This window comes from Leucopleurus acutus (genome assembly GCF_964270905.1).
Source record: "Leucopleurus acutus genome assembly, chromosome: 2".
Lineage (NCBI taxonomy): Eukaryota > Metazoa > Chordata > Mammalia > Artiodactyla > Delphinidae > Leucopleurus > Leucopleurus acutus.
The window spans coordinates 175,326,295-175,353,632 of NC_139143.1; the positions used below are offsets into that span (position 1 = coordinate 175,326,295).

Consider the following 27,338-nt stretch of genomic DNA (forward strand, 5'->3'; position numbering starts at 1 on the left):
CGTGGCATGTGGGATCTTCCCCAACCAGGGCTCGAACCTGTGTCCCCTGCATTGGCAGGCAGATTCTTAACCACTGCGCCACCAGAGAAGCCCCTATCTTTTTAAAGGCATAATTCAACCCACCCTGTCGCCACCACCACCCCAGTTCAGCAGACCTTCATGGAGCATGAACCATGTGCCAGCCAGGCACACAGAAGGCATACTGCATTAATGCTGCCAACAGTCTAGTGGGAGAGGCAGACGGGCACAGATAACAGCAGGATGGTTTTTAAGCTATGTGTAGAAATAAAGCATATGGACCCATAAAAGAGAGCAATACAGAGTAGGAGAATGAACCTGAACCTTAGCTTTGGAGGCAGAAAGACCTCAAATGCAGGCTTTAACCCATCTGTGCCTCAATTTCCTCATTTCTAAAATGGGAATACTAATAGCATTTGCCTCAAAGAGTTATTATTAGGTTGAAGTGAAACCACCCAAGCATTCAGTCAGCAAATATTTATTGAATATTTTCTCTGTGCCAGGCACAAAATGTGCAGGAAGGGGCTAGCCTGGCACCAAGAAAGCATTTAATAAATGCCAGTTCTCGTCCTCTTTCCCCTGATTCACAAGTTAGGTAAAAGTTCAGGACAGAAATACAAGAGAGATCAAAAGCAGGACAGGCTAAAAGCCAAGTAAAGAGCATGAGATCTGTGTGTTTAGGAATAGTGACAACGTGGCCAGATAGGTCTGCAAATACCTCCTGGGGGAAGTGGGCTTTTGAGTCAGACCTCAGAGACAAGAAGAAGAGGAGGGATGACACCATGTAGCAATGGTGGTGTGAACATATGATTGGGGTGAGGAAATTTATTGGCAAGAAGAGTAGGTTTGGCCCAGATGGTGACCTTTTCTGCAGGATTCTAGGGAGCAACTGAAGCATCATGAAGGGTAGAACTTTTCTGTATTTCAAACAAAAAAATCAAGGGTAAGCACAGATGAGAATGTACTTAACTATACCACAAGCATTTGCATTTCTTTAAATTTTGCTCCAACTTTGGTATCACTTTTTATGCAGGGCTTTTCCTATAAGAAATAGTTCCATATGTTTCTATTACATTTAACTTGTCAGATTTTCCTATTCACAAAGCTTGTTGAAGGCAGGGACTGGATCTTACCAGTACATCCCAGGGCTTGGTATATAGTAAGTGTTCAATAAGCATTTCACTGAATGAATAAATTACTTTTATATTTTTGTTTTTCATAAGAGCATGATATTTTGAATGGTGTGCTATAATTCATGCTTCCTGGACAAGTATAATATTGTTAGCACAATCCCCAAGCCAGGTAAGATTGTTTAGTTGGAGACAGTTATTGGAATGATCGGCCCAAAATGTAGTAGGACAGAACCATACAGAGACATTGCTAAACTAAACTTATGAACTCCCAGGCTGTGCTGTAAACCCATTAGGCTGTGTTGCTTTAAACTCGGGGTCAGCCAACCAAAGGTGGATGCAAAAGACTTTAAACAAGCCTGCAGCTTGAGACTTGAAATAGAACAGAAAGGGAATTCACAGGACTCAACTTTGTCTTCTGGCTGGAGCCCTTGAGACCTGAGGATGCTGGCTGGGCTAACTCTGTTGAGATAAGAAACGGCAGCTCCTTTAAGGTTTATTTTGTTTTTGGAGCCACCAGATCCAGTGGGCGGATCATGCCTTGAAATAGAAGCATCTCGAAAGGCCTGTGAATCATTTCTTAGCGCCAGCCTGCGAGGTTTCATATCCTGTTCTCGGAGTTACCTTGGGTGTTGTGTGCGTGCATGTGTGTGTGTGTGTGTGTGTATTGTTTTCAGGGGTGTTTGCTTAGGATTTGGTTTTGAAACTTTTACTTTCTTTTAATAGCTGTTTTTTTTTAAGCTGGAGGAATTTTTCAAATGGCTTTTGCGAGAAAGTTCAAACCCTGGAATGACTAAGTCTGGAAGAATTTGGACTTTGTAAGGGGCATTTGTATCTGGTAAGAATAACCCAGTCACTGATCTCTGCAGCTAGAAGATCTTTTGGAAAGCTTTTAGGTCAACCCCCTCATTGGACACATGGGGAAACTGAGGCTGGGGGAGGGAAAGGGGTTCAGCTAAGGCCATACACAGTGTCAGCGGAAGTGATGGGACCAGAACACAGGTCTGACTCCTGAAGCAGCTTCGGCTTTGCAAGAGGCTCTCAAGCACCCAGTCTACATTTAGGTGGGCACGTTTTCAAGATCTGTAAAGGAACAGAAAGATAAAGAGGGTTCTGAGGAGGCAGAATTCACCCAGTATAGGCATAGAAGGATGGGGAAAGGAGTCTATGGAAGTATCTTAGATGCATTACCTCATTTAATCCTCCCCAGATCCCATTAGAGCAAGAGTTCTCAATCAGGGTCGACTGTGCCCCCAGGAGACACTGAGCAAGGTCTGGAGACATTGTCATTAGGAGGGGAGGTTGTAACCAGCATCTCATGGGTAGAGGCCAGGGATACGGCTTAACATCCTACAATGGACAAGACAGCCCTCACAACAAAGAATTATCTGGCCCCAAATGTCAGTAGTGCCAGAGCTGAGAAACTCTGTTATTTGGAGGACACTCTTCTATAATACAACCCAATTTAACAGACAAGAAAGCTGAGGCTCAGAAGGTACAGCCATTCACTAAGTGTGTGGTCCTGGGAAAATTACTTAACCTCTCTGTGCTTCAGTTTCCTCATCTATAATATAAAATAGAGATAACAGTACTTCTGTCAATGGTTGTTATGATGATTAAACAAATTAATATTTGTAAAGTACTTAGACCAGTGCCTTAACACCTATTAAGTATTATATGAGTATTTGCTAAAAATAATAAAAATAAATAAACAAACTTGTCCAAAATACACAGAAAATAAGTGAAAGGATTGTGGTGAAATCCTAAAGACATTTAAGGGTATGGAAACTAGAAGATGGGAGACCTTCTCGGGGTGTAGGGCCCTGAGAGCAGGTGAGTCATGTGGCCATCCACGTGGCATCCTACATCTCCCTGACCACGAGGTTTTCCTTCTCAGACACTGCTACCTGAAATGCAACTTCATCGTTTTATGTAGAAGTGATATACACTATTAAACATGAATAGTTTTGGCAAGTCTGACACGGTAAGCCAAAGCTGTCATCAGTAATTGTTCAGGATAAATTAGTTTAGCTCCCTCCCAGCAAGTCAGTCTATTGCCCACCTTCGGGACTCCTAACCATCAGTCATGCCCACAGCAGCCAGCACCACCTCGAACAGGCCTCCAGCCTGGATCAACTCTGTGCCCTGTCCCACCTTGCACCCCACTTCAGGGCCCACTATTGATCCTCCCACCTGCAGCTCTGATGGCCGTTTTAGCCAGCCAGGGGCCTAGTCCTTGCTTTTCTGCTTTGACCCTCTAACCCTGTCCTCAGTCAGGAATCAGATGGCTTCACTGGCTGCTGACACCTGCTAACTCTCTGAGTGTTCACCATGTACATCCTCCAAGACCCAGCTGCTCTCTCAGCGAGCACTGGGCTCTGGGAAGGAAACCAGGCAGAGGAGTGTTATGAGAGCAGACAGAGGGAAAGCCAAAGCAGGAACCCCCCATGTCTCCCCTCTGCCTGAGCCCACCTGGCAGGAACCCCCCATGTCTCCCCTCTGCCTGAGCCCACCTGGCAGGGACCCCCCATGTCTCCCCTCTGCCTGAGCCCACCTGGCAGGAACCCCCCATGTCTCCCCTCTGCCTGAGCCCACCTGGCAAGAACCCCCCATGTCTCCCCTCTGCCTGAGCCCACCTGGCAAGAACCCCCCATGTCTCCCCTCTGCCTGAGCCCACCTGGCAGGAACCCCCCATGTCTCCCCTCTGCCTGAGCCCACCTGGCAGGAACCCCCCATGTCTCCCCTCTGCCTGAGCCCACCTGGCAAGAACCCCCCATGTCTCCCCTCTGCCTGAGCCCACCTGACAAGCCTATTCCTTATAACAATCGATGGCGTTTCTTCTTTTTTTTTTTTAAAGAATCAATTTTATATATTTATTTTTTGGCTGCGTTGGGTCTTCGTCGCTGCGTGTGGGCTTTTCTCTAGTTGCAGCGAGCGGGGGCTGCTCTTCGTTGCGGTGCGCTGGCTTCTTGCAGTGGCTTCTCTTGTTGCGGAGCACGGGCTCTAGGTGCGCGGGCTTCAGTAGTTGTGGCTCGCGGGTTCAGGAGTTGTTAGGTGCCATTTTTTGAGCATCTTAAGCTAAGTGTCTTACATACTTAAAACAGCCCTTGCCTGCTGTGCCCCACTCCCCCATCCCCAGAGACCTAAGAGAACCCCCCCCATATAAACTGTATTAGTTTTCTCTTATTGCTGTAACAAATTACTACAATTTAGCGGCTTAAAATGACACAAAGTTATTATCTTACAGTTCTGTAGATTAGAAGTTCGACAAAGATCTCACTGGGACGAAATCAAGGTGTCAGCAGGGCTGTGTTTCTTTCTGGAGGCTCTAGAGGAGCATCCATTTCTTTGCTTTTTCCAACTTCTAGAGGCTGCTGACATTCCTTGTTCTGTGACCTCTTCCTCCGTTTTCAAAGCAAGCAACATGACACCTCTCTGACACCCTACTTCCACTGTTACATCTCTGACTCTCCTTCTGTCTCCCTCTTCCACTTTTTTTTTTTTTTTTTTTTTTTTTTGCGGTACGCGGGCCTCTCACTGTTGTGGCCTCTCCCGTTGCAGAGCACAGGCTCCAGACGCGCAGGCTCAGCGGCCATGGCTCACGGGCCCAGCCACTCCGTGGCATGTGGGATCTTCCCGGACCGGGACACAAACCCATGTCCCCTGCATCGGCAGGCGGACTCTCAACCACTGCGCCACCAGGGAAGCCCTCCCTCTTCCACTTTTTAAGGACCCTTGTGATTACATTGAACCCAACAAAAAATCCGGGACAACCTCCGTACTTTAAGATCAGCTGATTAACAACCTTAACTCTATCTGCAAACTTGATTCCCACTCGCCATGTAATGTAACGTATTCACATAACATATTCATGTTCCAGGGATTAGGAGGTGGATGCCTTCTTTTTTTATCGAAGTATAGTTGATTTACAACGTTGTGTTAATTTCTGCTATACAGCAAAGTGATTCAGTTATACATATATACACATTCTTTTTTTTATATTCTTTTCCATTATGGTTTATTATAAGATACTCAATATAGTTTTCTGTGCTATACAGTAGGACCTTGTTGTTTATCCATTCCATATGTAATAGCTTACATCTGCTAACCCCAGCCTCCCAATCCACCCCTCCTCCAACCCCCGCCCCCTTGGCAACCCCAAGTCAGTTCTCTATATCTGTGTCTGTTTCTATTTCGTAGATAAGTTCATTTGCGTCATATTATAGATTCCACATATAAGTGATATCATATGGTATTTGTCTCTCTTGTTCTGACTTACTTCACTTAGTATGATAATCTCTAGTCGCACCCACATTGCTGCAAATGTCATTATTTTGTTCTTTTTTATGGCTGAGTAGTATTCCATTGTATATATATGTACCACATCTTCTTGATCCATTCATCTGTCGATGGACATTTAGGTTGTTTCCATGTCTTGGCTATTGTGAATAGTGCTGCTATGAACATAGGGGTGCGTGTACCTTTTTGGATTAGAGTTTTGTCTGGATATATGCCCAGGAGTGGGATTGCTGGATCATATAGTAACTCAATTTTTAGTTTTCTGAGGAACCTCAATACTGTTCCATAGTGGCTGCACTAACTTATATTCCCACCGACAGTGTAGGAGGGTTCCCTTTTCTAGGATGTGGATACCTTCAAAGCAGCCATTAATCTGCCTACCACATGAACCAACAGGGAGTAGTGGAGACCATGACAATCCAGAGAGTACACATCCCTTCTAAAGGGGGCACCTACTCAGCCCCAGACGATCTCATCATTCATGCATGAATAGAGGTTAAGTGTGGCTGGATCTGCCAATATTTCAAGCTGGAAAATTAGATTTTTCAGGTGAAGTTTTCCAATTTTGAAATCACTGGACAGGCCAAAAAATTTTTTTGTGTGTGCTAGATTTGGCCTGAGGCCACCCAGGTGTGATCTCTGAATTCAGCTCCACCCGGTCAACCGTGGTGAGATGATGAGATGTTCTCTGGCATTTACAGGCTCTGCAGGCTCTGGGGCATGAGGAACCAGCTGGGTCTGGAGGTGGGAGGGAACGTGGTCAGGAGCATAGCAGATACTGCAGGGGGTGCCTCGGGGGAAAGTTTAGAGGGAGAAGGGACCAACCATTTCCCTAAGAGACCAACCATCACCTGCAGGAAGCAGTGGTGCATCAAAGGGTACAGGAAATCAGACAGAGGCAGACCTGAAGAAATCAACCAGACTGAGGTAGGCTTTATGCCTTGTGGCTTCAGAACAAATCAAGCAGACCCTTTCTAATTTCAAAAGGTATCAGTTCTTCCCTTCCCCCTGAAAGCACTAGTGATACTGGCTGGCTGTGTGGAGACTGGTGGGCTGGGGCATGGCAGGGGTGGAGTGAGGAGGAGGCTTTTCATGAAAGATTTTTGAATTTTGAACCAGGTGAAAGTACTACCTATTTAAAACATTGAAGTGAAATCCTTTTATTCATTAAAAAATATTTTAAACTACAACAGTTTACGTTAAAGGTAAAAACATGAATGCAGTTGTCATGGAGACTCGACTGCACTTTCGTGAAGATGGGATGTGTGACCTCACTGCAAGAAGAAATGGAAATGTGAATAAATGTTAATAAATTTGGCCAACTACTTTGGATCCATCGTCTTTTTAAATTTTTAATTAATCTATTTAGTTTTGGTTGTGTTGGGTCTTCGTTGTTGAGCGCAGGCTTTCTCTAGTTGCGGCAAGCAGGGGCTACTCTTCACTGCGTTGTGCGGGATTCTCATTGTGGTGGCTTCTCTTGATGCGGAGCATGGGCTCTAGGCGCCTGGGCTTCAGTAGTTGTGGCATGCAGGCTCAGCATTTGTGGCTCGCGGGCTCTAGAGAGCAGGCTCCGTAGTTGTGGCACACGGGCTTAGTTGCTCCGCTGCATGTGGGATATTCCCAGACCCAAGGGATCTAACCCGTGTCCCCTGCATTGGCAGGCTGATTCCTAACCACTGCGCCACCAGGTAAGTCCCCAGTATCCATCATCTTAACTGCTGCTTTCCTTATCCTCACACACAGGGACCCAGTAAACCAGATTGGTGTCTTAAGTTCTATTCTATTCCATTCCGAATGGCAAAAAGCTAAGACTCTAGAGTCAGTCAGCTTGCCCCTTCCACACTGGTGACCTTGAGTCAATGTGCTTAACCTCTCTGAGCCTCAGTTTCCACATTTGTAAAATGGGGGTAATAATGATACCAATTTCATGGGTTGTTATGAAGATTAATGAGTTAATGCCTGTAAAGCACTTGAAACAGCACAAAATCAGTGTCCAAAAATACTGACTCTTTTTATTAACTATTTTTACTATTTTACTATTTTACTATTTTTAACCTTGTTTCTTTTGAGTTGGGCAATTATTAAAACCATAACAACTTAAGACATGTAATGTAGGTGATCTAAAATGAAGTGAATTTAACCTCTGGTCCCCCAAATTCTTACAACCACACTCTGAAGGGAATATCATTGTCTCCATTTCATAGATAAGGAAACTGAGGCCTGGAGAACGTAAGTAAGTTGCTCAAGGACGTTGAGTTTGGACACAGAGAAGATAGAGGCTTGAACCAGGATATCAAGATTCCAGTTCCCACGACTTTCAATTCAAGCCTGTCCTATGGTGTGATTATATGGTGTGATCATAAAATAACAGGGCTGAGTGGGGCAGTTGGATTTCAGTTTGTTAGTTTGGTTTGGGGACAGTCCCTCCCCTGTTATAGTCCCAGATCCAGTAGATTCTAAGGTGGGGGTCAGGTCGGGTCTCTGGCTCACATTCTGGCCTCAGCTTTGGAGCCAAGTTCCTCTCTCCTCTGGGAGGGATACAGGGTTGGGGAAGGGGTGTCAGAGCATGGGGGTTGCGTGGATGACCCCGGCCCAGCTGCTGCCTGAGCTTTCTCACGAAGGAGGCTCTCCCAGTGTCCCAAATCCACCCCAGGCCCTCTGTTGCCTCCCCCCTGACCCTCGTCATCTAAGGAGCAGTTGTTGCAGCTTGAAAACATGTCTGGCACCAAACATGGGAGTTAAATGCCCTGGAAAGTTGGAGGGCACTGCCCAAGCCAACTTCAGGAAGTGGGAGCGCCCACCGATCAAGAGCACAGCCTTGTAGGTTTCAAACCTGGCTTCTCCGCTTCCTAGCTGAGTAGCCGTGGGATTCACCTTTCTGAGGTTTCCACATATGTGAAATGGGATAGCCATAGTATCTATCGCAAATGTTTTGGGGATGCTTGTCTTTTTTAAAAGCGCTTTATTGAGGTATAATTTATATACCATAATATTTACCTTCTTTAAGTATACAATTAAGTGATTATTAGCATATTTGAAGAATTGCACAATCATCACCACATCAGTCTTAGAATATTTTCATCACCCCTCCATAAAAACCCCTATACCCATTAACAGCCACTCCCCTTTTTCTTTTCAGCCTTAGGCAACCACTAATCTACATTCTATCTCTATAAATTTACCTTTTCTGGAAATTTCATGTAAATGGAATTATACAATATGTGGCCCTTTGTGCCTTGCTCCTTCCACTTAGTCTAATATTTTTGAGGTCCATCTATGAATTGTATACATCAGTAGTTTGTTCCTTTTTTTTTCTTTTTTTGGCCACGCCACATCGCTTGCAGGATCTTAGTTCCCAGACCAGAAATTGAACCCAGACCCAAGAGAGTGAAAGCACTGAGTCCTAACCACTGAACTGCCAGGGAATTCCCTAGTTTGTTCCTTTTTATTGTTGAATAATATTCCATCGTATGATTATACTACATTTTATTTATGCATTCATCAGATAGACATTTGGGTTGTTTCTAGTTTGGGGCTACAATGAACAATGCTGCTATGACTATCCCCCTACAAGGTCTTGAGTAGACATATATTTTCATTTCTCTTGGGTAAATACCCAGAAGAATTGCTAAGTCATATGGTCAATTTATAGTTTCAAAGTTTTCCATTCCCACCAGTACTGTATGAGGATTTGTTGAGAGAATTAAATGAGATAATTAACATGAAATGCTTAGCATTGTGCCTGAATCTTCAATAAATGATAGCTAGAATTAATAGAGGTCTTAATAGAATCAGCTGTAGTGCTAGAAACCACAGTACTGCTGCCTCCTTCCCTGAAAAGAAAGTGGATCTCCAAGAGGCAGTCACTCTGCAGTATTAATGCCCACATCCTATATGCGCTTAGCCTGGCGTTCAAGGCTCTCCACACCCCCACCTCCATCTACCTGTCCAATCTTGGCCAGCATTCACTTTACCCTCTAGCTTCTGCCCACCCATGCTGATCAGCACCTCTGCTCATACCACTCTCTGCCCTCTCCCTCCTGCCTTCTCTTTGAGTATTAAAATCCCACTTGCCTTTCAAGACTCAACTCAGGTGTCCTTTCCTCGCCAAGGTCTATCTTGACTTTCTAACTAACTAGACCAGTGCTGTCTATGGGCTGTTGAACACCTGAAATGTGGCTAGTCTGAACTAAGGTGTGCTGAATTATAAAATATACACCAGATTTTGAGGACTTAGTATGAAAATAGTATAGAATTAATAGTTTTTTTGTATTAATTACATGTTCAAATAGTATTGGGGGTATATGGGTTAGGTAAAATACATTATTGAAATTAATTTCACTTGTTCTTTTTAAAAATGTGGCTGCTAGAAAACCTTAAATTACACATGTGGCTCAGGTCTGTGGCTAAATTTTAGTTCTACTGGACAGCATTGGTAAAGAGCACCAACATCCTAACAGTTGCTCTTTATTGAGCACCTAATTTCTTACACTGTTGTATCTGTTATCTGACATGATGCTCAGTGCAATCCTGTGGGGTTGGTATTATGAATATCTCCCTTTTTACAGATAAGGATACAGAGGGAGGGTGTGACCTCCCCCTAAGTCACACAGCTGGACACTAGCAGACTCAGGATTCGAATCCAAGTTGTCTGCCTCCAGAGCCCACAGTCTTCCATGGGATTTGCTGCACAGACTACTAAAGCACCAAGGGCTTTGGGGGTCTCCTGGGGTGCCTTTGGCTGGAATTAGAACAGCTCTGTATGGCAATGAATCATGCTAATCAGAAACTCTGAATGCTTGCCTTTCATAAATACAAAATGAGAAAGCAGATTAATTAATATAAACAATGCATTTGGAATAAATGAGATCTTGGGATCTGTGGGTGTAGTAAAAGGTGGAAGCACTGATCTAAACACCTCATTTGGCAGGTGGGGAACCTGATGCCCAAAAAGGAGAAGATTTGTCCAGGGCTGTCAGAGAGTGGGAGAGCCGAATGCAAAAGCCCGGTTTCTAGGCTCCCAGGCTGAGTGACTTGCATGTACCTCACTGTCTGTACATGGAAGGCCCTGCCCCCAGCCACCTGGAAGCCTTTTGTCTTGAAGCAGCCCCCTTCCTCTCCCAAGCCTGTCCCAAAGACTAGAGAGGAGGGGGCCAGGAGACCCAACCCATTTCCCATCAGGGTCCCAAGGCCACCATCCGGTCCTGGGCCAGGAATTCCTTTCACAGACTGAATTAAACTGAGCCGAAAATAATTCTGAACCCTTGGAAGCCTCCAAGAGCTCCTATTCCTACTCCACCCGGGCCCAGCAGGCCAGGCCTCCCCAAATCTCCTCTCTGCCATCTTCTGGGCTCCCCCAGACTTCCCCTGCCAGCTCCCATCTCCACTCACACGTGTGTAGGGAGAGGGATGTTTAAACAGACTGCCCACATCCCTGTTCCCTCTTCCCAGCCTCTCCAAACAGGCAGGAGAAAGGGCGACCAGAGACGTATTAAACCCAGCACCATCCCTATGAGCCAACCCAAGAGGGCCCTAGCCAGAGGCACAGAGAAGGAGCCGCCAAGAAATAGAGAGACACGGACACAAAGGGGCAGAGAGTGTGTCCAAGACAAAGAGAAGAAAAAGGATGGATGTTTAGATCAAGAGAAAGGCATGGAGCGAGAGACGAAGAGACGAGAAATAAGAAAAAGTGGAAAAGGCGGCGGAGATGAAAAAGGGATGCCTGAAAAGGAAAATTAGAAGAAGGGAAAGTAGAGAGAAGATAGAGAAATTAGAATTTGAGGGAGAGATCGAAGGAGCAGGGGCGCGATGGGGAAGAGTAGGAGGGGGCACAAAGAGAGCGCGAGGGGAGACGCGCAGCGATCTGAGGTGCCCTGGCCGCGGGGGTCCCGGGGGGCGGGCCCTCCTCCCGGCGCCTCTCCCCGCCGCGGCGGTCCGAGTAGCCACATTCCTCCGGGTTTCCCACACACTTGCCATCAAAGAGTCCCCAAAGCCCCGGCTTTTCCCGCGCCCCTCCCCCGCCAGGGCCGGAGAAACTATTTTTCACCCCCTCCTGGTCTTTAATCTGCTGTGGGGAAAGAAAGCGGCTTTTGTTGGGCAAGGGGCTGCGCGGAGGGCGGGGCGGGGGCGCCGGCGATTGTGTGTCCCGCAGCTGCGCGCCTGGGGCCGCCGGGGTGGGGCCGCCGGGGCGCGGGGCCGGAGCGCGGGCGCGGAGGGCCCGGAGGTCGAGCCGGGCAGGGGTGGGGCGCAGGGGCGCAGGGCGGACGGCCTGGGCAGGTCGACGGGCCGGAGTGGGGGCTGTCGGGGCGCGGGGTGCGGGCGGGAGGGTCGCAGGGGCTGAGGGGGTGGAGAAAAAGGCCACCCGGGCGCGCAAGCCCATTGTCCTCTTGGCCCTGTTCTGCACCAGGGCCGGAGATTGGGGGAAGATGGACACTCGTTGAAAGGGCAGATGGGGAGAAGGCTGCACACCCGGAGGAGGTCGTATACTCAGGCAGGGGGCCATGAGAACTCTGGGAGACACACCACACATTTAAGCAACAATCAGGGAGACAAACACACACACACACACACTCTCTCTCTCTCTCTCACTCTCATCAGGGACACAGACACACAACCCTGAGGAAGGGTCCCACAGCCAGAGAGAGGCCAACAACACACACTCAGGGAGGAACACACATTCAGAGAACAACCCACTTACTCAGACACACACACACACACACACACACACACACACACACACAGCCTAACGCCATAAAGCTTTGTTGAACAAAATGGATTTCCGATATGAATTTCCTTCTCCTTCCAGCCCCAATTTCTCCTTAAGACAGGCCCCCATTCTCCAGCATTTGCTTCCTTTCTCCCTCCAGTTGGTAGCCTGGCTCATGCTTCAAAGCACAAGCTCTGGACTCAGGCAGCCCTACTCTGCCTCCCGACAGCTGTGTGACCTTGGGCAAGTCACCTCACCACTCTGAGCTTCAATGGATACGAGAGTTGAGAGAGATAATATAAATACGATGCCTGACTCGTTGTTGGCACTTGGCAAAAGTTATCCCTTATGAGCCTGCTGACGCGTGGGCTGCTGTAATGATGACACTCAAGGGCGGCTTTGGCCGGCAGGAGGCTCTCTCTGAGCTGCAGCCTCTGCCTCTGCTTTCTGGTACCCCTGCATTTCCACCTCAGTGCCCCATTGGGCGTGGGGGAGACTTTTCCTCTCTGACAGGGTCAGCTCTGTCCCCAGGCCGGATCCCTCCCATACCTACCCTCACAGCTTTTGAACTGCTGCTGGGATCTAGGCCAACACAAGACAATATCTGAGCAGGGTGAATGTTGCTTTTCAAGGCCTTTTTTTTTTTTTTTGCCTTCATCTTTTCTTGCCTTGGATTCCATCATCTTTCTAAAGCCTTTCCTGAACCCCATTAGTGGGAGCCCAAATCCAACTGTCAGCCTCTGTCTGCGACAAAGAACATCCCCTAAGTGGTCTCCCAAAAGTGATTACTGGGGTGGAACTTAATTCAGTACATCTTTACTAATTGCCCACTCTGTGCCAGGCACTGTGAGGGATACTGAGACCAGGAAGACAAATATGACATGATTACAAATCAGGTGAGCTATAAGCCCCATATGGTGGTTGGAAGTGTTCAAAGAAACCATGAATGAAAGTGCTTTGGAAACAGCAAAATCTCTGCAACATATTCGTTGCCTTTTGCTATTTGTTAAATCAGAGTTAAACTCCTACATAACTTACTGATGCTCTCCAAAGTCTAGAAGTTCCAAACTTTTCTTAACAGGGAAATGAGGTTGTCCCTGTCTGTCCTCATTAGCCTAGAAATGCTAGGGTGAGGAAACTAGCCCTTGTGTATCTGGACGCTGTGTGCAGTTTGGATGTTTGTCTCCATCCTTGTATGCATCAATGTTTGAGCCACAGGCTTGAGTTCAAATTTTGATTATTGGAGTTTTGTGCCTGCTAGCTCTGTGGACAAATCTCTTTGACCTCAATACCTTTGTCACGATATCTACCCCAAAAGACTATAGAGAAGATTATATGAGATAGAATTTATAAAGCAGCAGCACAAGATAGGTTCTCAGAAAACAAACTCTCTTCCTACTTTCCTGTGGTTGTCCACCCACACACACCCCAGATGCCAAGCCAGCCCCTGGACATCCCATGGTCACTGCCTACCTGCTGACATAAGGGGTTAGTTAACTTCAGGGTGGTATGGCTGGACCAAGCTAGTCTGGCTTTGGGTTGAAAGAAGGAGAGAGGGAGGAAACTCAACTCCCAAGTTGACTCCTAAAAACAGGAGTAGTCAGCCTGCACTTTGTTTAAGAATAAACATCCCTGAAAGCATGGACAGGAAGGTTTTTCAGGGGGGGGAAATTTCCAAGAAATTTCCAATGCTCTCTGAGTCTCCCTACTTAGAAGACATTTCCTAATACCTTGGTGTCTGTCTTCCAACCTAATGCATGCCCCCCCTTGCTTTTCTCTATCCAGTGGAATAAAACCCTCTCAGGTCCAAACTACCTTCCTAGGAGGTCCCTTGAAAGGGCAGAAGGAAAAGCATAAACACAGAAGGATAAAAGTTTTGAGACAGGCAGACCTGGGTGCAAATCTTAGATCTGCAACTTATTAGCGTGTGACTGTGGGCAAGCACATTAACCTCTCTGAGCCTCAGTCTCCTGGTGCGTAAAATGGGTCAATGAGATAATGTATGAGAAGGCAAGTGGGACTTGGCAAATAGTTAAGATTCAATGAAGGATGATGATGGTGGTGGTGGCAGCGGCAGTGGCGGCACCAAGACCTTTGAACTGTAGAGTAGCCCATCTTGGAGGCCCCTGAAATCCCCATTCCTATAAGGACTCATGCCTTAGATCCAGATGCTCACCATAGTCCCCTTCGCAGTATTTCACATGTTCCTGAGACCAGACTCAGCAGGAACCATTAAGCTCACTTGGTACCACCTATCTCACTCACCAGGGGCTACATCACATCATAGCACATGAAAATAACTAATTGGTTCCTACGACACTCTCCATCCCTTGTCCTCTTGATCCTCCCAGCTGTAAATAAGGTCGGTTCATATTATTTTTCACCCCACTTTACAAGGAGACAACTGAGGCAGAGGGAAGGATAAGTAGTCCATCCAAGGGTTTGAGCCTTGATTCTGAATTCCCCGTGCTCTTCTTGTATCACATGAGTCTCAAGCAGTAGTTTGAGGTCTAGCCTTGCTTGGGGGAGGAGAAGGGGTATGTTCTAAGTGTATGGCTGGGAAGTCCTCCGCACACCTTTACATGTACTTTGTGAGCCAACAGTTACATATTAAAAAATGCAGCATCTGGGGATGTCCTGAGACTACAGCAGACCACCCTAATGCTAAGGAGAGTTAGAGGGCAGAATGGACAGGAAGCCAAATGAGGGGGAGGTCTGGGTCCTGGCTACATGTCAGCAACTGACATCCAGAGTAACCTTGGACAAGATTTGGAAGTTCCCTTGATCCCCACTTTCAACATTAATGGCAAAAAATAGAAAGGTAGACAAGTAGATAGAAGCTCAGTTTAGGCAAAAAGACATCTGCAATTCTCATCATCATTATTTTGGCTTTGAAATCGACAGCTCAGAGACCCCCGACCACTTTTCAAAATTTTAAAGACAAAGCAGTATAACTTAATAGTTCTGCCAACTCTTAAAAAAATCAGAGAGCACAACACTGACTTTTTTTCCTTTTCTTCTTCTTCTTTTTTTTTTTTTTTAAATTTTGGCAAAGAAAGATTCAGTTCCTGGAAATGCTTACAAAATGATTCCTGACACTGGGAGGAGATAGTTAAAAAAGGAAGAAGATGAAAACTTATAAACATATATAGATAAAGGCAGAAGGTGGCAAGAAAGAGAATAAACAAAAGAAAGAAAAGAAAGAACTAAAAGAGATAGAAGGAAAAAAGACTTTAAAGGGCCCCAATTCAAGAACGTTATCAAGTTCTCAGCATCTGCAATTCACAAGCCGCTTGCGGGTCGGGGCGGCGCAGACCCCTCCCCTTTCTCGGGTGTCGGACGCTCATTGGTGGGGACGGCAGTCGCCGGCCGGTGACTGCCCGAGGAAAGGTTGCCTGGGACACGCATCCCTGTGTGAACGCATGACGTCCCACCCTGGCGCCAGGCTGTCTGGGGCTGAGTCTTAGATCAACACAGCTGTGGGACCGGGACCCACAGCTGGGCAAAGGAGCGGATTCCTCAACAAAAAATAGGATTGTGAGAAAAGTTCTGAAACAAAAACAGCGCAGACAAAAGCCTTAATGACATCCTTTCATAAAAATAAAAAATGCAAGAGGGGGGAAAAAGCTGGTAAAAGGAGCAGAACTGGGAACAGAAAGTTCAGAGGCATTTGGAATAAGAGACTGAGGCCCCACCACCGCTAAACAAGTTGCAGAAGGCCTGAGCTAGCCCTCCAGTCCGCTGCTGGGAAAAAGAAGTCTTTTGGGCTCAAACTTTATTCAGTGTTCTCAACCGTAACCCATTTCTTTCAGAATTAGAATCTTACATTGGAGAGTACCCTTAGAGGTCATTTGTTTCCCCCTCCCGCAATTTTACAGAAAATGAAGCCCAGGAAGGAAAGAAATTCTTCCAAGGCCACATTGCAAGTTACTGACATGACCAGGACAGAATTCTGCTTGCTGATCCCGGCATCCCTCTCCTGCCTATGTCACCCAGCTCATGGGCATTTCACCCTGAAAGCATCTTGGGAGATAATGTGAAGGTGCTTTGCAAATGGCTGCACAAGCCTGAAGCAGCAGTGGGTAGTAATGGGGGAGGGAAAAGGAGAGAGGGGAATCTGTGTGGTCCTATGGACTGAGCACAGACCACTCAACCGGCCACTTGCTGGGTCCTCGGGCACCAAGGAGACTAATGGATGTGAGGGAGAGAGTATGTCAAGCGCCTTGCAGAGAAGAGGCTTTTAGTAATTATTTGTTGAAGGAATGAGGTAGGTCTAGTTAGCTCCATTTTATAAATTGGAAAATTGAGGCACAGAGGTGACTTACCCAAAGTTCACATTATTAGCAAAAAAAGAATGGGAATTTGAACATAAATCTGCCTAGCTCTGAAGGCCATGATATTTTCCAGAACATGGGCTTGACTATTTTGCACAAACCACGGAAGTCTGCGTGACGGAAAAGTGTTTTTTATTTGGTCATTCAGGAGTCCACATAGCCACCATATTCCCTTCCCAAGACCAAATAGCTGGCATGCTCTTCACTTGACATCTGTAGCCTATATAGACTGATCTGTCCATTCATGGGATATTTTCTTATACCAAAGAGCCTGTCCTGGAAAACATTTATATTTCAGGAAGAAGTCTTTCAACTCTTTCTTGGGACACAGAGTCCTGTGGTATGACAGCAAAGAACAAGGATTCAGGGCTGGCTCTACCATTACTTGTGGTGTGACCTTGGAAATATTTTATAACTCCTTTCTGTACCCTTTACCATCCCACACCTGCCTGTCCAAATTTCATAAAGCATTAGACTTCTAGAGCTGGAAAGGATTTTAAATAATCACTTAGCACCATTTCCCCATTTTGTTCACAAGACGACTAAAGCCAGGGTACCTGGGCTTGTTCAAGATCACATGACAAATTATTGGCAAGGCTGGTATGTTGAATCTAGGACTCCTAATTCCCAGTCCAGTGTCCTTTTTACTATGACTATTTTGAGACTCTCCTAGCTCTGAGCTCCCATTGTCCTGTTAATCAGTGCCACATACTATAGAACTCTTAATTGTTTCCTGTGTTAATCTTGTCTCCCCAAATTGTGAGATTCTTGAGAGCAGGAGCCACTGTTTTATGTGAAGCGACTCCATAAATATTTACCAACTGACTGATTAAGGAAGCAACCATTGGGGGATCCCACCTGGCCAGTTCCATGATGGAAACCAGCATTCTGAGGCTGCAGATTCCCAAAAGTCCTTGGAAATGACAAGATGACAAGCAAAGAATACTGAATGCAATGTCCCGTTGCGATACGGGGCTTACTTGCCTGTCCCGTGGTCCCTTTCCTGGACTCTCAGATAGAGCTGGAGCCATTTCAGCAAGGGTAAGAATAATCCAGTCCAGGTGGCCTGCCCTTCCATAGCAGAGAGGGATAGACAATAGAGTGATGAAATTACCAAACTATTGTTTTCCGCATAGAGGTGTGCGGAGAATGGGGGAAGGGAGAAGTGAGAGTTAAAAAGAGATTTGCTGACCTAACGGGAGCTCCTAAAAAGGTTATTTAGAAATCATTCCTTCTGCACCCCCATTCAAAACCCTGTCCAAACTTCTAATCAAACTCACTTCCAAAATATAACTGGGCATATATTTGGCTCCTTATGGAGTGCATGGGGCCAGAGAATGGGAGCTCTCTTCCTTCCCCATGCAAAAAGCACGATTCAGGCTGCTGTCTTCTTTTTTTTTCTTTCCCCCTGTTGCTCAAATAAATAGTGTTCTTTGCTCAAACCCCCTTCCCCTCCTCCTTCTGCAATCTCAGCGCCTAGCCCAAATCTGTTTTCTTCATTGTAACCTCAGCTTCACCGCAATTAATTTTTTTCCCCTCTGGTCACAAGATAATTCCTGACGCCAGTGAGTCTGGAGGTCAGACGAACAGCAAATTGGGGAACAAGGCGGCACTAATTCCTTACAAGTTTCCCTTGAAAAATCTTTTGCTTACCAAAAAAAAAAAAAGGCTTCTTTGCTGTTCGGGGATTTACGACCTCGGAGGACTGTGAGTTCGAACCAGTGTTGGGCTGTGGGTGGACTGGCAGGGGGCAGGGGAGCTCTAAGATCTGGGGCGCTGCCAGGAAAAGGCAAATTCTTAAGGTTAATGGTTTTAAGTGATTTTTTAAATCCTTTCTGGCAAAGAGGCCCGCCTCTCCTCTGTATCAGCGCTTCCTCATTCTTTGAATCCGCGTCTCCGCGGTATTCGGCGTCAGACCCGCCAGAGGAAGCCTGTTTGCAATTTACCCGGGCTGTGAACGCCCAGGGTCGACGGAGGCGGGGCCAAGGCGGGCTGTTTTGCATAAAGGGGCGTGCCTTCCAGGCGGGCTCTATAACTGCGGACCTCCGTGAGAGTGCGCGCGTTGCTAGCTGCTCAAGGGGTTCTTTGGCTTTTTTTCTTCTTTCGGCACTTCCAACCTCATTCCTCAATATGAAGGCGCTGAGCCCGGTGCGCGGCTGCTACGAGGCGGTGTGCTGCCTGTCGGAACGCAGCCTGGCCATCGCGCGGGGCCGCGGCAAGAGCCCGGCAGCTGAGGAGCCGCTGAGCCTGCTTGACGACATGAACCACTGCTACTCGCGTCTGCGGGAACTGGTACCCGGAGTCCCGCGAGGCACTCAGCTTAGCCAGGTGGAAATCCTGCAGCGCGTCATCGACTACATCCTCGACCTTCAGGTGGTCCTGGCCGAACCCGCTCCTGGACCCCCAGACGGCCCGCATCTTCCCATCCAGGTGCGCGTGGGCGTGCTTGGAGCAGGGGCGGGGCTGAGCTCCAGGGCAGGGATGCTGCGGGACCCCTAGAATTTCCTAGCGCCGTGCATAACTCTCCCGTTTTCCTTCTCTCAGACAGCCGAGCTTGCTCCGGAACTTGTGATCTCCAACGACCAAAGGAGCTTCTGCCACTGACCTGGACGTCCTGGCGCCTCCAGGTGAGTATCCACGCCTTCTCCCGGGGGCGGGGAAGGGAGGGCAGCTGGTGCTTAAATGGCAAATCCTAGAGTTGGTAGGCCTTTTAAGGGATTACCGCGCCCCCTCGGTTTAGGGAAACCGAGTCCAGAGAGGTGCAAGTGACTTGCCCGTGGTCACATCAAATGAATGACGGAACCAGTTCCCATCCAGTGTTCGTTTCAACCTTAAACACACAGTGTCCCTGCCTTCCCTAGTGGCCAAAGACGCGAGAAAGTAGGCGCGGGTCCGACTAAATAAAATAGCCAGTCTGTTTGTAGCTTGGAGTCCTTAAAGGATCCGTGTTTCCTCAGCCCCCTCCCAGCTAGTGTTAATTCCAAGAGGGAGGGATGGTGCAAGCTCCGCCTGTGGTCCTTTGGCGCCAACTGGGTGGGGGCAGCGTGGGGCGCGGAGTTATCAGCTGGAGGTAGAGACCAAGTTTCCTCCTTGGCGCCGGCCAGTCTGCGGCCGGCCCCCGCCTCGGCGCGCTCGGCGGAAACTGACGGCTCCCTGGTCTTCTTTCCTCCCCCGCCCAGAACGCAGGTGCTGGCGCCCGTTCCGCCTGGGACCCGGGACCCTCTACGGCCGGAAGCCCGAGGGCATGGATGGGCCCCAACCTCGCCCTGCCCACTTGACTTCCCCAAACCCCTGCCTCGAGGCTGGACCTGCGCCCGGGAGCGAAGGACTGTGAACTTGGGTGGCCTAAAGAGCCAGAGCTAGCTCTGGGCACCAGCTGGGCAACCTCCCCCAGCCCTCACCCCACCCCCAAGTTTAAAGACTGTCTTTCAGTGTGTGGAGGTGTATGGGGGGCGGGGCTGGCTGCTCTCCAAACTCTGGCAAGGCGGCGGTAGAGCTGGTCTTCTGGTCTCCTTGGAGAAAGGCTCTGTTGCCCTGATTATGAACTCTATAATAGAGTATTTAGCTTTTGTACCTTTTTTGCAGGAAGGTGACTTTCTGTAACCATGCGATGTATATTAAACTTTTTATAAAAGTTAACATTTTGCATAATAAACGGTTTTTAAACACTTGTGTATGTAATTTGATTCCTTAATGCTAACACTTTCGCACAAGACTGAATTTAGGGGGACTAAATTAATGTCTTGGAGCTTGGGGAAAGCAAACTTGCTTATTCCCTTAAAAGGGAGATGGGAGAATACCCAGCTAAGGCTGGGGAAGGGGGGGAGCCCCACATCCACTGGGTGCAAAGAAGAGCCTTGTCCTGTCTCATTTAACAAGCGAGGGAAGACTGGAGAGCGGAAATGACTGGCACAAGCTCACCCAGCAAGTTGGGGGCTCAGGATAGAAATCGGGTCTCCTGAGTCTCAGATCTTACGTACTTTGAGAGCTGTTTTGCTAACTAGCAGATGGCTGCCTTCTTCAATGCCATTAATTATTCATGATGTCTTTCTAGCAGGGGATGTGGAAGAGAAGCCTCACCTGGTGCCCAGGAAGGGTTGGTGGTTGATAGACCCATTTCAGAATTGAATAAATGGATCATTGGGCTTGGTTTCATTTCCCTCTTCATGTTCTCTGTTTTAATGTTCTCTTGGGCTTTCAAAGTTGGAGAAAATAGGAGAGGGGTCTCTTCCCTCAAATCCTCAGCCACTCTGATCAGAAGGATTTTGGTGCTGGTTGGGAAATATGGGAACAAATCCCTCTACCAGCAGGTAGTTGAAGACTCTGAGCCTAGACTGGGAATTTGAGGAAGAGGCCCTACAGCCCTTATTTCTGGTATATCCTTCTCATAACATCTCCATTGGGAGCCTATTCTGTAAGCATCTTTAGCCCTATTTCAGAAATGGAAAATTGAGACTCATGGAGCCAGGTTCACACAACCCCTTGAGAGGCAGAGATGGGATTTTATCCTTAACTACAGTGACTATGACAGTAGTGGACGGGAGCAGGGTCTGAGACTGGCTATTCCATGGAGCCAGGCCTGAGAGTCAGGCAGAGGGCAAGACTCCCAAACCATGCCACCTTTGCCCCCACCTGGCACTTCCCCAGGTGGGTTCCACCAGGCACCTGGCCTCTCTAGACTCCTGTTTATGATATGATCTCACATGTGTGTTGGCCACTGGCATGAGTTACTTCAATATTTCATAACAAACAGGTCACGTCATCACCCACCTTCATGCCTTAACCCTGGTGAGCTTTCAGGGGCGAACAGGGGCATGTGGAGAGGAGGCAACCTTTGTCTCTGCAAACCACCCTCCTAGCTGACCAGTGTTCTTAACCTGTTTCCTGGTCTTCTCCGATGATCTGATGTAAGGTATGAATGCTCTCTTCAGAAGATACACACACACACACAAACTTTGCCGAGCAATAGCATACCTCCAATGCCCTGGGAAGCCCTCACACCCCATGTGAGGAACTCTTGCTTCAAACCAAGTAAGTACAAGACCCAGGCTGGGTCTACCTTGGATCATTTGTTCGGTGTCCTCTGCTGGCTCTGGAGTCAGCCACACAAGGGTGCAAATCCTTGTCTGCCACATACTAGCAGTTGGACTACAACCTAGCAACTGCGTCTCTTCAGCCTCAGTTTCCACATCTGTATGAGACTGCTGATATTGAGAAAACAGTTCTGAGGCACCCGGCCCCACATTACACCATTAATTGCAGTAAAGCCAGGCACTGAACTCAACGTCCTGTGCCCTTTCTGCCACAGTATGCTGCTTCCTGCTTGGAAGTTGTGGGACTGTGGAAGGCTAGGAAGAGCTGAATCGCTCATCTGCCATGTGAGCTTGAGCAAGACACCTCACCTCTCAAAGCCTCTCTCCTCCCTTGCTCAGCAGCTGGTGGTTCTTGTACTGCTGCCTCCCTGGACAGAGATAATAGTGGGAAAGTTCTTTGAAATGCATCACACACCTACAAGGTATTATTAAGCTAATTCCAAGGAAATTGCCTGTAAGGTCCTCCAAGACTGAGCTGGTCAGGTGGCTGGGACAAAAGCTGAAACCAGCACACCAATTCATTAGTCATTAGGGAGTGAAAGCAATTTGGCCCTAGGTGAGAAAACTCAGAGAGGATAGTTGTCTTCTGTCATAAACACCTATCAAATGCCTACCAGGTGCCAGGCTCTATTTTATCTTAATTTTTTCTAATCCTCACCACAACCTAGCAAAGTGGGTATCATTATTCCCATTTTACAGAGGAAACAGATTCAGAGAGGCTGATTAACTTGATCCAGGTCACAAAGCAAGGAAGTGCCACAGCAAGCCACCATCCAGCACCATCTAGCTTCGAAGTCCATGTTCTTACTTCTACTTCAGGCCAATTTTTTCCCCTCACCATTCCCTTTACCTGGCACATATTTGGTCCCCAGTAAGTGCTTGCTGAATGAAAGACATAAGCCCGCCCCAGGTCTCCCTCTTATTTGTGAAATGGGATGATGGTACTCCCTTTGCAGGTGTGTGGTTCGGATTAAAAATAACATGCGTAAAGCGTCTACCAGGCTCCCTGAAAATACAAGATTCACTATTAACTGAGTCTTGCAGTTCACTATTGCATCAGCTCTGACAAACGGACTTTTGGAAGAGATTCTTACTGTGTAAATAAAAAAACAGGTTCAGAACAGGCGAAGTAACTTGCCCGTGGCCACACGGCTCCTAAGTAACAAAGCAGGGATTCAAATTCATGCCTGTGACACCGGAGATGGTGCCCTTTCCGAGAAGGCCAGTTACAGCTCTCCTTAGCTGTGGATGTGCCGGACAACCGTTAATTATCTGTCTTCCCGGTCTCATCACCTCTCACGGCTACCACTCTTCTCCATTCCCCAGGCTACATCCTAAATCCTCCTTTCGCTCTCTCTTTCTCGCAGAACTGCGCCTCCGGGTCCGCTCTGCCCGCTCCCTGCTCCACAGGGAGAGGCGTTCCCCGCAGCCTCTTGTCTGCGCCGGGGCAGGGGCGGAGCCTCGGCCCACGTGGCCCAGAGCCCGGCTGGGCGGAGCCTAGCTGGCCCCGCCCCCAGCCCGACGACCCGCGCTCCCCCCGCGGGCCCTGGGGGCCGCTCGCAGGTGTTCGCTGGCGCCCGGATGTCTGAGCGCTGGCTCCGCTCTGGCTCCGGCTCCCTCCGCAGCCTGCGGGCGGGGCTCCCAGCCCATCCGGAGCCTCGCGGCGCCCCAGCCACTCTGCCAGCAGCGCGGCCTCCCGGTTCCCAGCCTCCCGGCCTGGGGGGCCCCCCACCCAGCGGAGTTGCTGACCCGACTGCTCTCCCGCTGCCCCCAGCTGCGCTCGGGCCGCTGCAGCCTCGGCGCGCCCCCACCCCGCTTCCTGCCTCGGCAGCTTTACCCGGGCCGGGCTGCCGCCCTGGATCGCACCCCGTTCCTTCCTTCCTTCATTCTTTCAGGCAACTCGCATTCCTCGAGCGCCTGCGACGTGCCCCGCACAAGGCCTCTCCGACCTTCCGAGTGTGGCCCCAGGCCCACCGGGGTCCTCCGGGAAGCCTGTGCCCTCCGCCAAGGCTCTGCCCTCCGCCCAGTCTCCCTCCCCACCCCGCCCGACTCTCCTCCCTGTCCTGTTTCACTTGGAGTTTAGCATTTAATTGTTCTCTGATTATTTCTGCTGTTAAGGGTCAGTCAGTGGCAAGGTCATGGGGTCACTTTGTGACCGAAATCAGGGGTCAGTCTGAAACTAGAGTGAGGGGTCAGAGTGTGGCCAGAATTGGGGTTCAGCCAGACTGGCAAGGTTTGGAGATAGTGTGGGTAGAAGTTGGCAGCCGTCAGTCTGTGGCTGGGCTTAATAGACAGGGTGTGAGGGTTAGTCTGAATAGCATCATCGGCCAAGGCTAGTGAGTCAGTCTTTGGGTAGAGTCAGTGGACAGTCTGGATCAGGGTAGTAGGTCACCCAGAAACCAGGATTTAGGGGTTGCCTTTGGTAAGCCAGATAAGGGGAAGGGGGCGCTGTAGCTCTCTGAACTCGGATTCATATCCCTCTATGGCTGGGGGCTGACCATAGCCTCTCCCTGCATCACCCAGGCTGTGGAGCTGCCCTTCCAACTGGGACACTCCCTGTCCTCAATGCCACCCTGCTCCTACCTTGTCCCAGAGCCTGGAGGCAAAACCCTCCTTGGGCCAGACCGTGGTCAGACTGGCAGTAACACTGGCCGTGGCAGGGAGGCCTTGGGCTTCCAAGGGATCCGGCCTTGGAGCCACCCATGTTTAACAGGTAAGTTGATGCTCTTCCCTTTATCTTTCTGTCATTTGTTCATAAACCTAAAGGCTGTCAGGGATGGAAGGACCCTTAGAGGTCACACATGTGGCCCAAGAGGGGAAGGAGCCTGCTCAGGGACACACAGCAAATTCGTGGTCAAGACAGAACTTGAGGGAATTCCCTGGCGGTCCAGTGGTTAGGACTCAGCACTTTCACTACCATGACCCAGGTTCAATCCCTGGTGGGGGAACTAATATCCCGCAAGCTTGGCCAAAAAAAAAGACAGGACTCGAACCCATGCCTCCTAACTTTGTATCTAGGAAACTTCGTGTGATACTCTGCCTCCCCAGAGCAAGGACTGTTACTCCCACTTTAGAGGTGGGGCAGCTGAGGCCCTGAGAGGCTTCAGGGATCACACAGCTCTCACAGAGGGACTGCCGGGGGCTGGTGGACTGCGCAGACCCCCACATGAGGATGTGGAAATGTGAAGTCAGGGAATGGTGACTCCCTAAAGCATTGTCTCCTTGTCATTGCCACCCAGCCCCCTCCCTCGCGCCCTCATTAGGAGCAAATGAAACAAGGGTGGCCAAGTGAAGCCAGGGAGGAGAGAGAACACTTTTTAAGAACTGCGGGGTAAGAGCTCAGCTGGGTTCTTATGGAAGTATATGGAACTCATTACCCTAAGTTGAGGTGGTCGCTGGCCAGCTGGCCGTTGGTCAGTTTGGGGCTAAAAGTGTGTGTTGTGTGGCAATGGGGGTACCCAAGGCAGACTCCCCAGAATAACCTGCCCGCTCACTGATCCAGGTTCTTCCTGAACCTGGTTTTGTTTCCAGCCTATGCCATTTTTAGCATTTAAAAAAAAAAAAGAGAAGATTTCAAGACACTGGGTACTCGGCCACTATAGGTTCTGGGGGGAGGAGACAAGTACTTAGGGACCGTCAAGACAGTCCCTTCCACCACCGCTCACACACGTCTCTTCCCCACCAGGGCCCCTGGCAGTTCTTGCATTGGGTCCAGATGCATGAAGGGTTGATCCCAGCTTCCATCCAGGGTTCATCCAGGTGGGCCCTGAGGGAACTAAATGTTGGTCCTGACTCCTGTCCATCACATTTTCCTCGAAAAGTTTGACTCCACATTCAAAGACAGCAGCAAGAAAGTGTTCAAAAGAGGCCATTCACTAGTACACAGCATTTTAGTCTATGTGGTAATGTGAGACCAGGGCACTGCCTCCATTTCACCCCTGTGAGGCTCACAGATATTAAGGGATCTGCCAAAGGTCCCTGGAGTAAGTGTCAGAGCCCAGGTCTCCAACATAGCTTCCACATCCAGTCCTGTTGATGTCTGCAGTTTTTCATTTTATTTAATTTTATATATATGTTTGGTCGTGCTGCACGGCTTGCAGGATCTTAGTTCCCTAGCCAGGGACTGAACCCGAGCCACAGCAGTGAAAGCGCCGAGTCCTAGCCACTGGACCGCCAGGGAATTCCCTGCAGTTCTTTTAACTTTGTACAAACCAATGGTCACACAGAATTGGCCTCAGCCAGACCCCACAGCCCTCCCGTACTTTCTGTGAGTTTGGGAATCAGACAGATGCTGGCTGAAATCCTAGCTTTGTCACATATTAGCTATGCCATCACAGGTAAGTTATTTATCCTCTCAGAGCCTTAGATGGCTGCTGTGATGTTTAAAGCAGACAACATATGTAAAGCGCCTGGCACTTGGTAGGCCCTGGGTGATGCCATCCGCAGAGCTTGCTGGGTATGGTTGTCAGATTCCTCATCTTTCCGGGTGGCAGTATTGTTGGCAGAATCCAATCCCAGCATCTCAGCACTGCCTGTCTAGCATGTGTGTTCTCCAGAGGCCTTTCACACATCCACAGGAGTATCTGATCAGCAGGACAGCTTGGTGCCTTGAGGAATAGTGCAGGGGCTTAAAAAGCAGGGCTGCAGTCCAGCATCTCCACTCCCAGGCTCTGCCACCTTGGACAAGCTCCTTTACTTCTCTGAACCTCAGAGAACCAGCACAGAGCCACCACAGAGTCCTGCTGAGTATTTAGTGAGGAACTAAAGGTAAAGCACTGAGAAGCCTGCCAGCACATGGAGGCACTCAGCAAGTCACAGATGGAGTTAGGAATAGTCCCGTTTCACAGATGGAGAAACTGGAGTCCCAGAGGGGGTAAGCAACTCATCCAATGTCATAGGGAAAGACCCCCTCACAGACCTAGAGATTAAAAACCAGATCTTCACACTCCCAGTCCGTGCCCAGCTACTACTTTCTCATTATTGGGATTTGTAATTATTTCATGACAAATGTGTTTTCAGCTGGTGGAAGGACAGAGCTTTAGACCCAGGCCCAGCTTACTCATGAAAGCACCCCTTTTTAGAAGAGAATGGGGGGTGGGGTTTGGGGTAGGAAGGACATGACCCAGAGGCCAGAGGACCTGGAGGCCAAACGTGGCAGGAGATCTGTGATCAGACAGACCCGTCTCTGCCACGTCTTAGCTGTGTGACCACCTCTCTGAGCCTCAGTTTTTCATCTGAAACTCCCAATAGTACCTCTTTCCTAGGGTTGTTGTAGGAATTAAATAAGACAGCAGAGATAGAGTACCTGGCACAGATGAGATGCTTGAACTTGGCAGCCCTTATAATTTTATCAAGATCTAGTGGGGCAGGACCCACCTGCTTCTTTGTCATCATCCTCATCTGTGAATCTTTTTGGATTTTTTTTTTTTTTTTTTGGCCCTGCCACGCAGCATGTGGGATCTTAGTTCCCTGACCAGGGATCTAACCCGCACCCCCCTGCCTTGGAAGCATGGAGTTTTAACCACCGGACCGCCAGGGAAGTCCCTGCGAATCTTTTAGTAAACTTTCAATTGAACATACAATATTTGGCTACTGAAATGCCTATGAGTGCCTGCAGTCCCCCACTAGCTGTGTGAACTTGGACAAATTCCTTAGCTTCCTTCATCTTCAGTGTCTGCACCTATAAAATGGGGATCATAAAAGTCCCTACTTTGTGAGGATTAAATTAGTTAACACACAGCACTGTCAGTCTAATGCT

General features: G+C 48.6%; 1 protein-coding gene across 1 annotated transcript; it reads left to right on the plus strand.

Annotated features, from left to right (window-relative positions):
* Positions 1-18,584: 18,584 nt before the first annotated feature.
* On the plus strand, positions 18,585-20,155 carry ID3 (inhibitor of DNA binding 3). Its single transcript, XM_082832913.1, has 3 exons — positions 18,585-18,917; positions 19,032-19,114; positions 19,667-20,155. The coding sequence occupies exons 1-2, from the start codon at positions 18,618-18,620 to the stop codon at positions 19,089-19,091; spliced, it is 360 nt and encodes a 119-aa protein (XP_082689039.1). The 5' UTR covers positions 18,585-18,617; the 3' UTR covers positions 19,092-19,114; positions 19,667-20,155.
* The last annotated feature ends 7,183 nt before the right edge of the window (positions 20,156-27,338 follow it).

Coding starts and splice junctions, on each gene's coding strand:
- ID3 (XM_082832913.1), top strand. CDS start 18,618: ATGAAGGCGCTGAGCCCGGTGCGCGGCTGCTACGAGGCGGTGTGCTGC. Junction 18,918..19,031: donor GCCCGCATCTTCCCATCCAG/GTGCGCGTGGGC, acceptor TCCTTCTCTCAG/ACAGCCGAGCTTGCTCCGGA.